We start from the raw sequence: 14,835 nt of genomic DNA, 5'->3' as shown, positions 1-14,835 counted from the left end.
TATTTCTGATCCGATCTCTAAGAGTTCTGCCTGCGATGGAGCGTAGGGTTCTCATTTCCGCTACTCTGAGAAGGCGTTTTGTCCTCTCACTTTCATCCCGTAGGTCATGACGGGTCGGACGCACGCCCCGTATCGTATATCCCGACCTTACTTTCAGACGGCACGTATTTGTTTCTCCATATGGCGTCCCGCAAGCAGCCAGCTGTAGCTGTGGCTTTGTCAGTCTGCGCTCGTACTCCACTATACAAGTAACTGTTGCTGGAGATCTCTACACCGAGGTATGTGAACCGCATGATCGGTTTGCATCTGAGTAGCACCTTCGATATTTATTCATATTTTTTCCATTTTTTCCACTTATGGTTAAATACTTTGTTTTACTGACGGAGATCGTCATTTGGTATTTTATTCATGGTTACATTGTAAACAAAAACTATATTTTATAAATGTTTATACTCAGCAGTTATCGAATCTGGACCTCCTACGGATCAGACGAAAATTGTCTAAATATTCAATAATATATTATATCTATATAAATATCTTCTATAAGCCCAAAGGTAAGCTCGTAATCTTAAGATAGTAAATCAGAACCACTTAATTATCATTATTGAATTATTTTGGATTGTTTGTTAAAAAAACACTGATTAATAACGGCAATTAATCATATTCGTTTTCGTCGTCTAAAATATTAATGACTGAAGTATGTACGCACTTGTAGCTGCCGTTTGTATTCGTATGATTGTCTTATCTCTTATCTTATGGTACAAAGTACTCTCTGCAATTTTCTATTTACGATAATTAATATTTTTTCTTAGATTTTCCTTTTTATTTGTTTTATTTAATAAACTGAAGGATACATTGAAATTATAATTGAAGGTGAAATTATAATTTTATGTCATTGATTCATTTTTTTCTCGGCCTCCGCGGTGTAGTTTTTAAGGCGGTTGATTCAAGCACGGTAGGTTCAGGGTTCGATTTCCAGTAAGAACACAAAAAATAAATGTGATTTTTCTCAAGTTTAGGGATTCTCTTGCTGTAATTCACTACTGTAGTTGGTTTTCCCAGCCTGTTGTGGTGCGTAAAATACGTTTTGGATGTTTTAGCAACTTTGAATGTGGGTATTTTGGCTGTCACCGGGTTGCGCTGTGACCGACATGGTTACACTAATGGGAATATCTAGTCACTCGTTAAAATATAAAAAAGTGAATTTAGACAAAACATTAAAACCTACCCATCATATTTTATTTTTTACAATTCTAATGCAGTTTCAACTAGAAATATTATTAGAAATTAAGCATTTAAAAAAATAACAGAAAAAATTCGAATACCCAATTATTTCAACAAAAATAAATAACGTATCTAGAGTAAAAAAATGTTTAGGCGTTTACAGGGTTTATGATTTGTCATTAGTTAGTTCGAGTTCTTAGTTTACACACTGTGTGTCATTCACCTTTCTGCCTAAGAACATTCATGTTTCAATTCTTTCAGCCGTTGATTTTGTAAAGTAAATAAGCCTCTATTGATTGATGTTGGCAGTTTAATTTGTGAATTAATAATATTTTGACTAGTTTTTCTTTACAGAAACCGTCAGAAAAATTGTAAAATTGTTTCAGCTGTTTTGGGATGAAAATGGTTTTAAAATACCTGTTACACTTTTTTACTACTGACATTTTTTTTAAATTAGTTGTTAAAAATCTTACTCGAAGAGCATTGAATTTATCCTCAATGAAGTTTAACAATTTGGAAAATACCACAGGATGTAAAATAAGATTCTTGTTAAATAAAAAACCGTAGTTTAGCTTTCAGATTCCCAATATCGATTAGATGGAATATTTCAATAAAAATGTGTTTTTCACTAAAATATTAAATAGTTTCTGGGCTGGCATCTGAAGCGTAATACTGATCATCTTCCCTTCGTGTACCTAACGAAAATATTCTAAAGACGCTGCAGATGTTGTACCAATGCAGTTCCCTATGCATCATTTAGGTGCAATAAGAAAATGATGAAGTCCTAAGACGATACAAAGTCGACATTAAAATATTTCTTTGTTGGTCTTTTTCTAATTTAAACTGTAAATATTTATTGTAAAAAGTTTCCAACGAACTGTTTCAGGTCCTTCGTGAACTGGGCCCTCGTGCTGTGCTACGTGGGCGCCAGTTGTGTGTATGTCGTGCTTATTGCCGATTCCTTTCACGAGGTGAGTTGCAATATTCAAAAGTAAGTCATATATTCCTAAACACCCAGCTTTTATTGAATTTCATTTTTTTATTGAATAATCTTCAACGGCAGTATTCGGAGGTTTCATGGTACCCATGTACCAATATGAAACATATGACAAAACAATAAACGGTCATTTCGTGTACCCACTACCCACTAGCCACTGGCCACTGGCCACTGGCCACTGGTACCTGAGTACCACCTAGTAGTCAGTTACTGGTTAGTCACTTAGTAGTAATTAATAAACGTTCGTGTATTTGTTTATATTTGTTAAAATGTGCAATTCAAAACTGTATTCCTATATGTTTATACGTATAACATCTATTTTCTATATGTTTTCAAATAAAAATGACCGAAAGGGATCATTGTGAGCATCTCTTATATGATATACATTATGATGCAATATAGAAAATGGCTCCGAGTTAAGGAACTCGGTGATAATAACTAATTTAAATACTTACAATAATAAAAATACGTATTTAGTTTTATTCCACTTTTGGTGGAATAAAACACACAGTGGAAGTGGAATATTATTATAATTATAATGCAGTTCCACCAGGAAATGTCAGTAGAAAAACTCAACTATAAAAATACACTTTTATTCACGCGTCACTTGCACTCGTAGATTTACCTTATTTCAATAATACACAACACCTTCAGCAGTCGCGTACATTGCGGTACGTCTAAATCGGTCATTTTGCGGGAGAGCAAAAACATTTATAATGTATTTATATCAACGGTCGTAACCGCATGTATATTGACATTATAATGGCCAGAATCTTTGTGGCATTTGCTCACTGACTGTTAAAATATAAGAAGAATATTGTAGCACCATTACGACTGCTGTGTTCTTCTCGATATTTTCCTTTATTGATTTTGACGAATACTAAAGGTTGTCGTATATCTCGCTCCAAAAAAGATACATTCATGATTGTTTTCCTAAGAAAGAGAAGAATGTGCTTTAACGGTATTCATAACTCAAATAAGCTCAATTTCGACTTACGACAGTGTTGTATTAATGTTATAAAGATTATGCGTAGGACTGGCTGGTGGTTAGCGTGTTTTCGTACCAAGCATGCGTTTTCGTGTTCAATTTTAGAAAAGTTTTAGTCCCCGGATTTTGTTGTAGTAACATCATCTACAAGATGAAAGTAGATATTTCAAACATAAACTTCTGATAAAGATCGTTTGTTTTCAAAACTACTTCATTTTCAACTTAGACGAGACTCTGTAGTTGAATTTGTCCCGAGTGTTTGACGTCCGCAGGTAGTGGGAGAGTACTATCCAGAAGACAACTGGGACCTGAAGGTGTACTGCGCGCTGCTTCTCGTGCCGCTGGTGCTACTCGGCCAGATCCGGAACCTCAAGTACCTGGTGCCTTTTTCCGCCATCGCTAACCTGTTCCTGCTCACCACTCTGGCCATCACCATGTTCTACATCTTCCAGGACATTCCTCCTACCGACGACAAGATACTCGTGGGCTCCATCGGCAAGTTTCCGCTGTTTGTCAGGTGGGTGAGTGGACTTCCACTAGATACTTTCGGGTTTATTCCCGCATACTTATGTACAACGCATCTAACAAATTACTCTCCCACCGATAACGACAGTATTCGAGCGAATATAACCTTTACTACGCCACTACGGTTCGTGGATGATATTGCGAAAACTCTGCCTAAAATATGCTCGGTCGATAGCAATAATCGTCAAGCACGATGTATACTACATACATCTACACGGGGGCACTGCGGGTGTCGAGTGAGTTCCCTATGTACTATCTATGTACTGTCTGCTATTTGCTATCTGCTATCTGCTGTGAGCTGTGAGCATAATGAAACCGCGTCGCGCCGAACGCCAAACGGTGTTGCTAAATCGCCATAGTATTACAATGCAGTGGATGAGTGAACGTTCGTATTTTATAGAATAGTGAAGTACCTAGCTACAGTAGGCGCATTAGCGAGCGGCCCGACCAGGGTCACACTCGACACTCCCTTCCCCGCTCGCCTGCCACCCACCCGCTACTTTAGTTAGGACTGGGTGAGTAGTTAGCAGTAGGCAGTAGGCAGTAGGTACCAGTAAACCAGTTCATTGTGGAATCCATCGCCATTCTTGTAAAATCGAATACTTTTATTATCATAATTTAATTAAATAAACAAGGCCACCTGATCCACGGTCAGGGCTTCTACCTCGGGTGGGTACTATTTGACCTGTTTACGTCGGTGGCGGTGGTGGGAACTAACTACTTATGACGCTCATTCATCTACAAGCGGCGGTTGAAGTTGCAGAAGCGGCTGCACCGCCGGGTCTCCATTTGCAGGGCCGAAACTTAATTACGGAAGCAAAAAAACTAAAAATTCTCTCGCCGGGAATGGAACCCGGAACCTTCCGGGCGTGAGTCGAGTGTCTTAATCATTACACCACGGAGGCCGCCATGAATGTACTGCTTACTTAATTACTTCATATCGAGCCATGATCGCCAAAACATCGTAACCAACTGGAGCAATATTTTACGGGAGAATATTTTTTCCTTCTGAATAATTATTATGGGATATGCTTTGAGAACCGAGTTTCGTTTTGAATATTTATTTTATTGATATTAATAAAAAAAATGGTCGAATTAGAGTTTGTTTCTCCGAGTGTAGGTATTCTCCTTGCTAATTAGAAGGAAGGAGTGTTCTGCTTTAAAATACTGTTTTTGTCGATTATGGTATTTTGGCGATCATGGCTCGATGTCGTATTGTCTTTTAATGGTTTTGTGTACTTTTAAATTTTCACTCTTCGAAAGAAGATAAAACAGTATTAAAATAAAAGGTTCCGGGCCGATATTCTTTGGCTGGCATTTTAGTTTGGCTGTCATTTTCGTCAGCTTTTATTATCCACGACAGTTATGGAGAGTAAAGAGTGGTTGACAACAATTTATTATAGAGTATCTAATGCCGCAACAATGCCTTGAAACCATAAAAAATATCTGCGTAAATAATCGTTTAATTGTGAATACAAAAATAAAATTTAGTGGTTTTTTCAGTGGCACGCAAGTCAGATTCAGCGAGTTATGAATGTTTTTGAAATTTTTCATAGACTGAAAGATAAAACAGTGTATAGATAATGACATGCTCCAGAAAATATGAATATACAACATAATATAATATAATACGGGGATACTTGCGTTTTTCTGTTGCAGCACTGTCATTTTCGCCATGGAGGGAATCGGAGTCGTGATGCCGGTGGAGAACGATATGGCTAACCCGGGTCACTTCCTCGGCTGCCCCGGAGTACTGAACATCGCCATGGGCTTCGTCATCGTCCTCTATACCATTATCGGACTGTTCGGGTACCTTCAGTTCGGGGAAAATGTAGAGGGCTCCATCACCGCTTCCCTGGACAACGAGTTGATGTAAGTCCGCATAACTTCTTACCGACTCGACTGCCGACTACTCGCGGCTTTCCCGCGCTACTCGGATAGTAGGTTCCTACTCGTTTACAGGAGACGCTCTTCTTAGAAAGGAGTACTCAATATTATTATTTAGAGGCGTTCTTTGCATCGCTATATAAGTGTGACGCGCAGTTGAATATAACAATAGACAATAAGACATAATCGAAACATTACGACATTATTAAAACAGAGATCGATACTGACAGCTATTTGTTTCTAAATAAGTGGCCACTCGAGCGTAATCCTGGCCTAATAAAATAAGTCGCGTTATCTCTCTGGCGAGAATTATTATACCTATTTAACATCGGAGTGATCGACATAATTCCACATCATGGATACCAATAGGCTCGTGTTGTTATCGACCAAGTGGGTACTCACTTACTTTGATCTTGAAATATAAAAATTTACATTGCCAGATATGTCATCTTAAGTATTTACTTACTAAGGCACTAACATGCATGTCAAATAAATCAAATATTATTAATTTCATAATATAAGGTAGGTATCTCAACAAAGATACATACTTGAAAACATACAATTTGAAGGTACTCGCATTAGTCGATATAATTTCGCATGCATGTATATGATAATGAACATACTAAGTAAATCAATGTATATTCTAGCTGCCGATGCCGTAACAAAATAATCTTAAAATTAAAGGTGGGTGCTACAGTAATTGGGCATTCTAAATATATATTTGGCCATTAGATTTAGAGTGTCCAATTACTATAGCGTATCCAGTCACTAGAGCAACCACCTTTTATCAATAATTTTATTTGAAAACATTAAATGTGGTATATCATATTAATATTCATAAAACACTTTCTTCCATCGGATATGATTAATTTGTTAATACAACATTGGTGAAAGAACTGACTGTCCAAATTTTGTTGATTTGAAATTAACAGAGATAATAAATATATTCAAAAAGTTTATAATATGTCATTATCATTTCCTTATTCGCACGTAATGGTGCACGGGGCACTGCATTGTCGCTCCAATTGCAAATATTTCAGTAGTTTAGTATTTCAGTCATTCCCGTTCCGTATACCTACTGTAATCAGTCTCACATTTCAGAGGGCAGTCCAGGAACAATAAGATATAGTGTTGTAGAACCGCCTAAAAAATCAATATTTTATGGCCACTCTGCCAGGAATCGAACACAAAACCTCGAGTATCAAACGCGCTAACTACTACATCACAAGGCGGACTTGAGGCGGTTAGTAAACACCGAGTCAAAAGTAATCGTCCTGGGTTCTGGCTCTATTTCACACACCTATTTGTATTCTTCATCCTCAAGGAAACAGAACTTCCCGGGTCACATTTTGCGGTTAGAATAATGCAGTTTTAGAGAAGGCTAAAACTGAACATTGAAACTGTTTATTTGTTTTAAGTCGTTTTAACCTAAGAAAGATACGAGTCATTTTAATCAGTTTCGGGAAAAGACGGGTGCTTGTAGCTGATCGCACCATAATTTATTTTCTCCATTTGCAATATTCATTTGAAATATTCCGAAACGTACAGTATAATAATGGATCTTTTAATGATTGAATTTTCCAGCCCAGCACAAATAGCCAAGGTGATGATAGGACTTGCGATTCTCTTCACTTACGGTTTGCAGTTTTATGTCCCCATGAGTATCATATCCAAGATGTTGGAACCCAAAGTGTCCGAGAAGTACTATAATATAACGCAAATTGGACTAAGGACATTCCTCGTTGTATTTACAGGTATCTATACTACACAATCATTAATTACGCATTATATTATGTACATACTAGTATTATGCGCAAACTAATTAGTGATATTACTTTATGAAAGCTTATTTTTATACAGCAATTTTTATGTATTTTGCAGAGAAAACATTTGATCCGTCCATGCTTTTCCATTCATAAAGCCATTTTGTACGTCCCGAACTCTATCTTTCACTCTTTCCTTACTCTCTCAATCAGCATTCGACCATAATTTTTGCCAGTGGCGCTTAAGCGGCTCAAGAGGCTCTATAAGTTCCGCATTCTACCTAGAGCCTTTAAACAAAGGTTTAAAAACAGCCCTCCTCCAATCTGGGGGACTGAGTTCCTTCTTTAAACATCGGTTAAAGAAAGCTGCATTGTTGCATGGCTGCACAAGCGTGCAGCTATACAACAATTATTTCACTACCCGCACAAACTCTGTAGCAAGATTGTCAAAACCTTGTGCTTTCTCATTCTTCATAATATTATATTATATCTAGCAGAACTATTTTTATTACATACATACCTGCCACTTTCACAACATCATCTGTATTTATATTTACTTTAAAAGGTGATTTACTGCCTGCGTTTCCTGTGTACGTTTTGAACACCTTCTCAAAGTATTAATTCATCTTGTTTTAATTATTCCACTGTCGTTTGTCACTATTTTTTCATATGTTCCTATCACCGCTATCATACATTCACTTTCATTACTGTTTCAGGAGTTTTTACAACTTTACAAAATATTTTAATGTTTTTTTTTAAGCTTTTTGTCATTTTATTCCCTCAATTTCTTACAGCAGTTTCTTTCATTCACAAACGCACTGTTTCACTCTCTTTTGATATTCAACATACACTTGCGGTATACTTAATGGCACATTTTACACACTTTCAACAAGTTTAACCATGCTTTGTTCATTTTTTGTATCAGTTTATTTTTATTTCTTCGTCCTACCATGCATCCACCTTTCTTTTTTCCTTGTTCTGCCACACCGCAAACTTTCATGGCTGATACACACATACTATTTTTCTAACATTCCCAAATATTATCAATGCTCATACTTTCTACACATTCCTGTGGATACTGGTAGCAGTCTGCGTTTTACTGCAGTTTCAAAATTATCTTTTATGTCATCGTTTTAAAAATTTTTATTTTGACTATAGTCTTCCATAGAAGGTGCCCGTACTTTGAGGGTTTCGGAAAGACATTCTTAGAACAAGATTACCCTTGGTACTACCTAAAAGTGTTTGGTTTCCATCTCGGCTCCTCTGTACTCACGCATATCAACTGTCACAGGTTTTGATCTAGAACCAATGACTTTTGTCGATAATAAACCATTCATTTACCCTTTCTCATGTATGTAAGAAAGACTTTTTCTCAATTGGTCGGGGTGTTTTAGTATATTTTTAATAACTTTTTTAAATAGCATTTCTTTCCCATCTACTGACAATCTTTTTAAATTAAGGCTTAGCGGGTTATTATTTTTGATAAATTCATTTTTGAAAAACGCATATATTTGACACGAAGAGATTCTACTCTAGCAAAATTGCCATTCTCAAATACACTTTTTTATACAAACACACTCTTTCATTCATTTTATCATTCTGGGAGACAAAAACGGGGCAACTCGAGTAAGTCTCACCTTTGAAAGCCTGAAATCATTTCCACTTCTCGTTCCATACTTGCGAAAACAAAGTTGAAAATTAACATGAATTGTGACGTATTAGGGGCGTGGCTAATGCAACGACCGTTTTTGCGGGAATTCAAAATAACAAATTAAAAAATATTTTTCATGCTACGACTAAATAGCAAAATATTTTATTTTTTTGCTGTACTTCGAGACCCTTTTGCTGTATTTCATAGACCCTTTTTACAATACAAATGTTTTTTTAAAAACGTGATGTTTTCCTATTCTCTCTGTATTACATTAACACAGTATATTTTATAGACTATTTCCAGTGACATATATCAAGGTATCACCTACAAAAAGTTTCATTTCACATTCGTTCACATATGTATTTCACAAAATCGTTCATACGCAAATAAACAGGATATGTTTCCCAGCACGGATGTCTGAGGAAGTTATTTTTTGTTTAATCGCTCTTTTGGAATGAACCTTTGAATCCTGTTATTTGAATTGATAATATTGTATACCCTTGCGCCATAAATTGAAACAATAAAAGTAATTTGCGACCGTTTGTTTAGTGGCCATTGCGGCGGCAGTCCCGAAGTTGGACATCCTCATCAGCCTCGTGGGAGCCATCTTTTTTTCGACCCTCGGCCTGCTGATCCCCGCCGTGGTAGAGACCGTCCACTTGTGGGATAGAGGACTAGGCCCCGCCCGATGGGTGCTGTGGAAGAACGTGCTGGTGGGACTGTTCTCCATCCTAGCTCTCGTGTCCGGCTCCTACCAAGCCATCAGTCAACTCGTCAACGGGGACTGACCTTCTGTGACCTGTAATTAATATTACTGCCTCCATCATACAAATAAATCTACTCACTCGCTAACTTAATATCCGCCTTTTATTATACGAGTACATCAACAGCTGAATAATTTTCTAATTTGCGCATCCGCGACCAAAAAATATTTTTAATCATAATAACATAATGTTGTCAAAATGTTCAGCGGCTTACCTAATATTTAAATATTCAAGAACAACATATTCTTATTTATAAATTACTAATGTTTCTTTTATTGAGTCAGTTTCGTCGTCTTCAATATAATATAACATATTTACTAATTCATAAATAATCATTATTGTCATTCCCTTCTCGCACAATATTTACCAGTATTTCGATATATATCTCCGTTTCAAATATAATAATATGTGAGTAATGAGGACAAGGTGATCGGTCCGACCGTTTTTCGGCCTCGTCCAATGTCAAAATATTCTAATGATCTCAGAGCTACTGAGGCTGTCGGGATTCGAAACGTCACGCGTCACGCATCGCGTCAAGCATGCTAATTCAACGTCGAGGCAATGCTGCCCCATACTGGGATCAGTGCGCTTTGGTACGCTGCACTGCACTCTTATCGGAGGCCACTGTCGAGCTAAATTAGTGACTCGATATCTCGAGTAAAACAATCGGGTCTCGGACTCGAGGACTGAAAGTTCCATGTTCGGATCCCACTCTACCGCAACTTAATTCCTATTTTAATTCAAATCGTCCCATAATTTAAATAACACATACATACAACAGAAATAGAGAACATTTTAGGTAAGAAAATATGGAAGTCTAGGCCTTTACAGATCATATGACCTGTTATTTCTTTTTTTATTCAAATAAATCATTGAAAAAGATGACATATTATATATCATCTTAATGTCGATTTACATTGTGAGCTTTAAATTTAAAAAATATGGAAAAAAAGAAGTATCGACGGTAAAATAATATCAGATATCCTGAATATATGTATATACGTTGTACCGTCATTCGACTTGTATCGGTTCACCGGGACGCGGACGGGACTAATACTCGATATACGTATATGGTATATGTCCTGAGGATAAGATAGTACGTGACCTTGAAACAGGTCGACGTATAACCGAAAATTATAGTGGCTCATACAAATTTAAAAACAAATAAGTGTAAAATGTCATATTACCAATAGAAAAAATATTTTGTTATTAACTAACTACAAAAAAAATTCAAAAAATAATACAAAACATAAGCCACTTTCTGATAGTAGTAAATAATCGTGCTAAACAAACGCAAAACAATTCGTGGTGAGCGGGGGAAACGCGGAGTTCTGGTCCGTTATCTGCGACACTACCACGGGACTATGGTCCTCGAATTGTCTCGAATTTACAAGTAATATGTCCAAATTATAAACATTATTTAAAGTTGTCTATTGAAAGAGGACTGCCACACCGATCGCGGCGTATCCTGACAATTCATCACGCGAAAGCCACGTCCGTGTTCGTTTCGAGTGCCAGTCCGGGGACTGGCCTTGTCGGGAGGAGAATACAAGACCACCTCGTGCGACCTCACGGCGAGCGAACAGTGCGTTGGCTGTGGCGCAATTGGTTAGACGGCCGACTAAAGCTGGCGTCGCGGGTTCGATTACCGCCAGTTGCGAGAAGAAATTTCCAGAAAGATTTCCTTTCTTCCATATTCTCCCTCTTTTCCTTCTCCTACCTGCTCACAAACCTTTATTACAGATTATTAATACTTAACAGGTTATACCTTTAAAATATTTTTTTGTACCCCTGGAACATTATTTAATATCTCCCACTAAGAAATTCAAATCAAATCTTTAAGATGTTGAATTATACAATATCGTTATTCAATCTTTATTATTATTTCGTCTTTTTAATTTTACTTTTACAATTTTTACTGTAAATTACTTTAAAAAAATATTTTTATAAAATTGTGGAATACTATTTAATCTTTTTGAGTCTTGTTTTGTCGTTGATTTATTGTTTTCGTTTCATCAAGTTTTATATTATATTTGTTAATTTAATACGATTCTCAATTTTAAAATTTTGTTTTATTTGATTTTATATTTTATAATCGTGCGCTTTTATATTCATTTTACATTAAAAAATTTATTGCTATTTGATATTTATGTAAATAATTTTAGTAAACTTACTATTTTATTAATTACTGTTTATTTTATTGAAGTTCGCATAATGTAATTAGTGAAAGATTTGTAAATTACATTATGTTTTTATTGTATAAATATTTATTTGCGCAGATTGATATATTTTACTATTTCTGAACCCAAAACTGAATAAATAAATAACAGTTCGCGTAAATAAATGCTCGCCTTAAGAAATTGCCTGTGCGACAAACTAATGCAACTCTGGGCTCCCCGTTACTTCGGTGACTCCGGGAATTAATTTGCGTTTTTTCTCGAACAATGATTCCGCCAGAAAATTCGTCATCCTTTAAATCATGTCGGATACAAAACTCTTCCGTTTCGAGGCCACTTCAGTCCGCCGGTATGCCGTGCCGTCATCGCCGCGCTACTCGGTGCTACCGTCAGACGATTTTTTTTTTGTTTTACGCCACCCGCTTTGAAATTTCTACCTCGGTGTGGACTGATTTTTTCCCGAAGCTGTTCTAGGGCACAGCGGAACAGGCCTATGGGACGTTAGGCATACATTTAATAGGAAGGAAGATATAAATATTCCTCGATATAGTGAAATTGGCGTCCTTAGGATAAAATACATAAGATTAAATCATGAAAAACGGTTCTTTCTCCTTAAGATCCCGAAGATACATAGAGTTTGTATACGGTATCTATCTGCGGGAAATTACAAAATAGTTTTTGCTTCTGTTGCAATTTATTATGTTAATTTTAAATTCACCGTGAGGATCAAGCAAAGTGAGCCAAAGAGACATGTCGCGATGGGATTCTCGTACGATTGGATAAAATTTCTTGCATTATAATTTGTGTTTTTGTACCGTGTACTCGTATTTGTTATCTAATGTTTCGGATCAAATAGTAGCGATATTTATGTTACCAACAAACGTACTTAGGATTTTTGGAGCTTATCAATCTTAAATTTGTATATTTTATTTTTTTAAATTAATTAATTAGTGAGTAGCAGGATGATATCAATCGTATCTCTGTTTATACTGTCAGGATGTTTGTAAATCTCGATCGCTTAGTAAAAACGGATCCTGTTCACTGTCTCATCCAATAATTGGGTACATACCTCAAAAAAGAATTACTGTAAGTCGGAAAAATGGTGAGAAAATATAAGTTACCGTTTTGTACAATGTTTCATTCACCATTCTACCATTTCCTTAAATTGTCGTTATTTTGTGAAAAAAACAGCTAAATTGCTTTTAAAAAATATTATGATGTATGTAGGTAGAAGGTGAATATTATAATATTTTATTTATTGTTTTACTATTTATGTAAAACTATACATAAACCCTTAGGGACTTTGGGTCATGCAATTTGTTAATTCCTCAATATTAAGCCCTAGATTCATAAACATATTTGGGAGTTATTGTATTCATAAACATTCGCTTCTCGGATCGGAGAATAGTCTCCTTCTACTTTATAGAAAGTACAATAAAACGCATTTAAGATCTTAAACGTTTTTTATCAACTGTCATTCATGAAATAAAACAAAAATGGGCAAAATATATTTAAACGTACTTCAAAGTTAAACTTTTTACCTCTTTCGCTATAAACATTATAAGCGTTTACGTGTTTCGCTCGGTCTGGTCTGTGAGACGAATGTTTATGAATCTAGAGTGAATTCGTCACATTTAAATAAGATTACGATTTACTAAATTATTCAACTATTCGTAGGATCTTTTTTTTTTTAAATAATGTGGTAGTGAAAAATTTGCATTATAAGTTAAAATTACGAAACAGGAAACTCTGCATGAAAATTCGTATTTGAAAAAAAAATGCTATTCTGATCGAACCATACCCAAAATGTCGCTTTTCAATATGCGCATGTTAATTTATTGCTTTTTCCGATCTAACAAACCTAAAATGGAGCTTTGCATATTGCGCATGGTACCTAACGAGGCAGACACGACATGACCTTACCCATCATCCGCACCACAAGTATACTGCCTTATAAAGCACAACATAATATACGGTTAATATGGGTACTCAGGTACGTATCAAACTATTCTAAATGAAACTCTTAGTATCCAAGTAGCATGTACAAAAGAAATATAGCACTTTCATTCATTTTTATGATTTATATGATACTGATCGAAAGGAATAGGAACATGAATTAGCGTAATATATATTACTAAAGGTTCTCCAAAAAATTGGTCGTCTTCCTAAAATGTTTTCACATGGTCAGCCCGGATGGTCGGTACAACATCGTGGCCCGAATCGTCAACAAAATTACAATAACCACGAAAACTTCCATTATCACCTGACAGTTTTATAATAATCTAAGAAACAAGAACGCATTTGGTAAGAAAAAATTATCACTTTGATAAAATTGATAATTTTATTAAACTAGTCAGTGTTGAAACTTTATCTCTACAATTCTCCAAAATATTTCATCCAATAATGAACGCCGGAAATGTAAAATAAGTTGTCCACTTCTCCCAAATTATATTTTATATAATTTAGTTCACAGAACTGAATGTTCATACGTTATATTCTATACATGAATTCACACAGCTACAAAGTAGCGGCAGCTGGAATGGCGTCACCAAACAATGTTGACTGTCTATTTCTGATCAACGTTGTTTTATATTATTGATTCGTTTTTATTTCAATAACATTAAATTGAGGGCTTTATTGTTTAAAAGTAATATTTCTTTATTAATTCAGTTTATGACTAAAATCTTTGTTCCGTCTTCTTTATTGGGTACTCATTACACGACATGAATGGAAATAACCTTAATAAGGAACGATTTCCGATTTATTATAATTATTATTTCTACGGAGAGAGAAATATTATTTTCATTTTTAATTCCTCGAAACTTTCGTCCCTAAGGTTTTGTTTATTTTAAAACAGAA

The 14,835-nt window shown here is 35.7% G+C and overlaps 1 protein-coding gene across 3 annotated transcripts in view; it reads left to right on the top strand.

The window, feature by feature from the left end:
* LOC148279374 (proton-coupled amino acid transporter-like protein acs) overlaps positions 1 to 9,892 on the top strand; it is a 61,907-nt gene extending 52,015 nt beyond the window's left edge. For all 3 annotated transcript variants that reach the window (XM_088230069.1, XM_088230070.1, XM_088230071.1), the window contains exons 6-10: positions 2,111 to 2,195; positions 3,482 to 3,726; positions 5,394 to 5,606; positions 7,206 to 7,375; positions 9,585 to 9,892. In XM_088230069.1, the coding sequence (XP_088086195.1) occupies positions 2,111 to 2,195; positions 3,482 to 3,726; positions 5,394 to 5,606; positions 7,206 to 7,375; positions 9,585 to 9,823 (952 nt within the window). In that variant the 3' untranslated portion in view covers positions 9,824 to 9,892. The remainder of the gene's footprint in view (positions 1 to 2,110; positions 2,196 to 3,481; positions 3,727 to 5,393; positions 5,607 to 7,205; positions 7,376 to 9,584) is intronic.
* The last annotated feature ends 4,943 nt before the right edge of the window (positions 9,893 to 14,835 follow it).

The sequence above is a fragment of the Micrasema longulum genome, unplaced genomic scaffold (assembly GCF_059751315.1).
Source record: "Micrasema longulum isolate JH-2025_06_02 unplaced genomic scaffold, ASM5975131v1 h1tg000729l, whole genome shotgun sequence".
In the NCBI taxonomy this organism is placed as follows: Eukaryota; Metazoa; Arthropoda; class Insecta; order Trichoptera; family Brachycentridae; genus Micrasema; species Micrasema longulum.
This window is presented reverse-complemented; position numbering and strand designations above follow the sequence as displayed.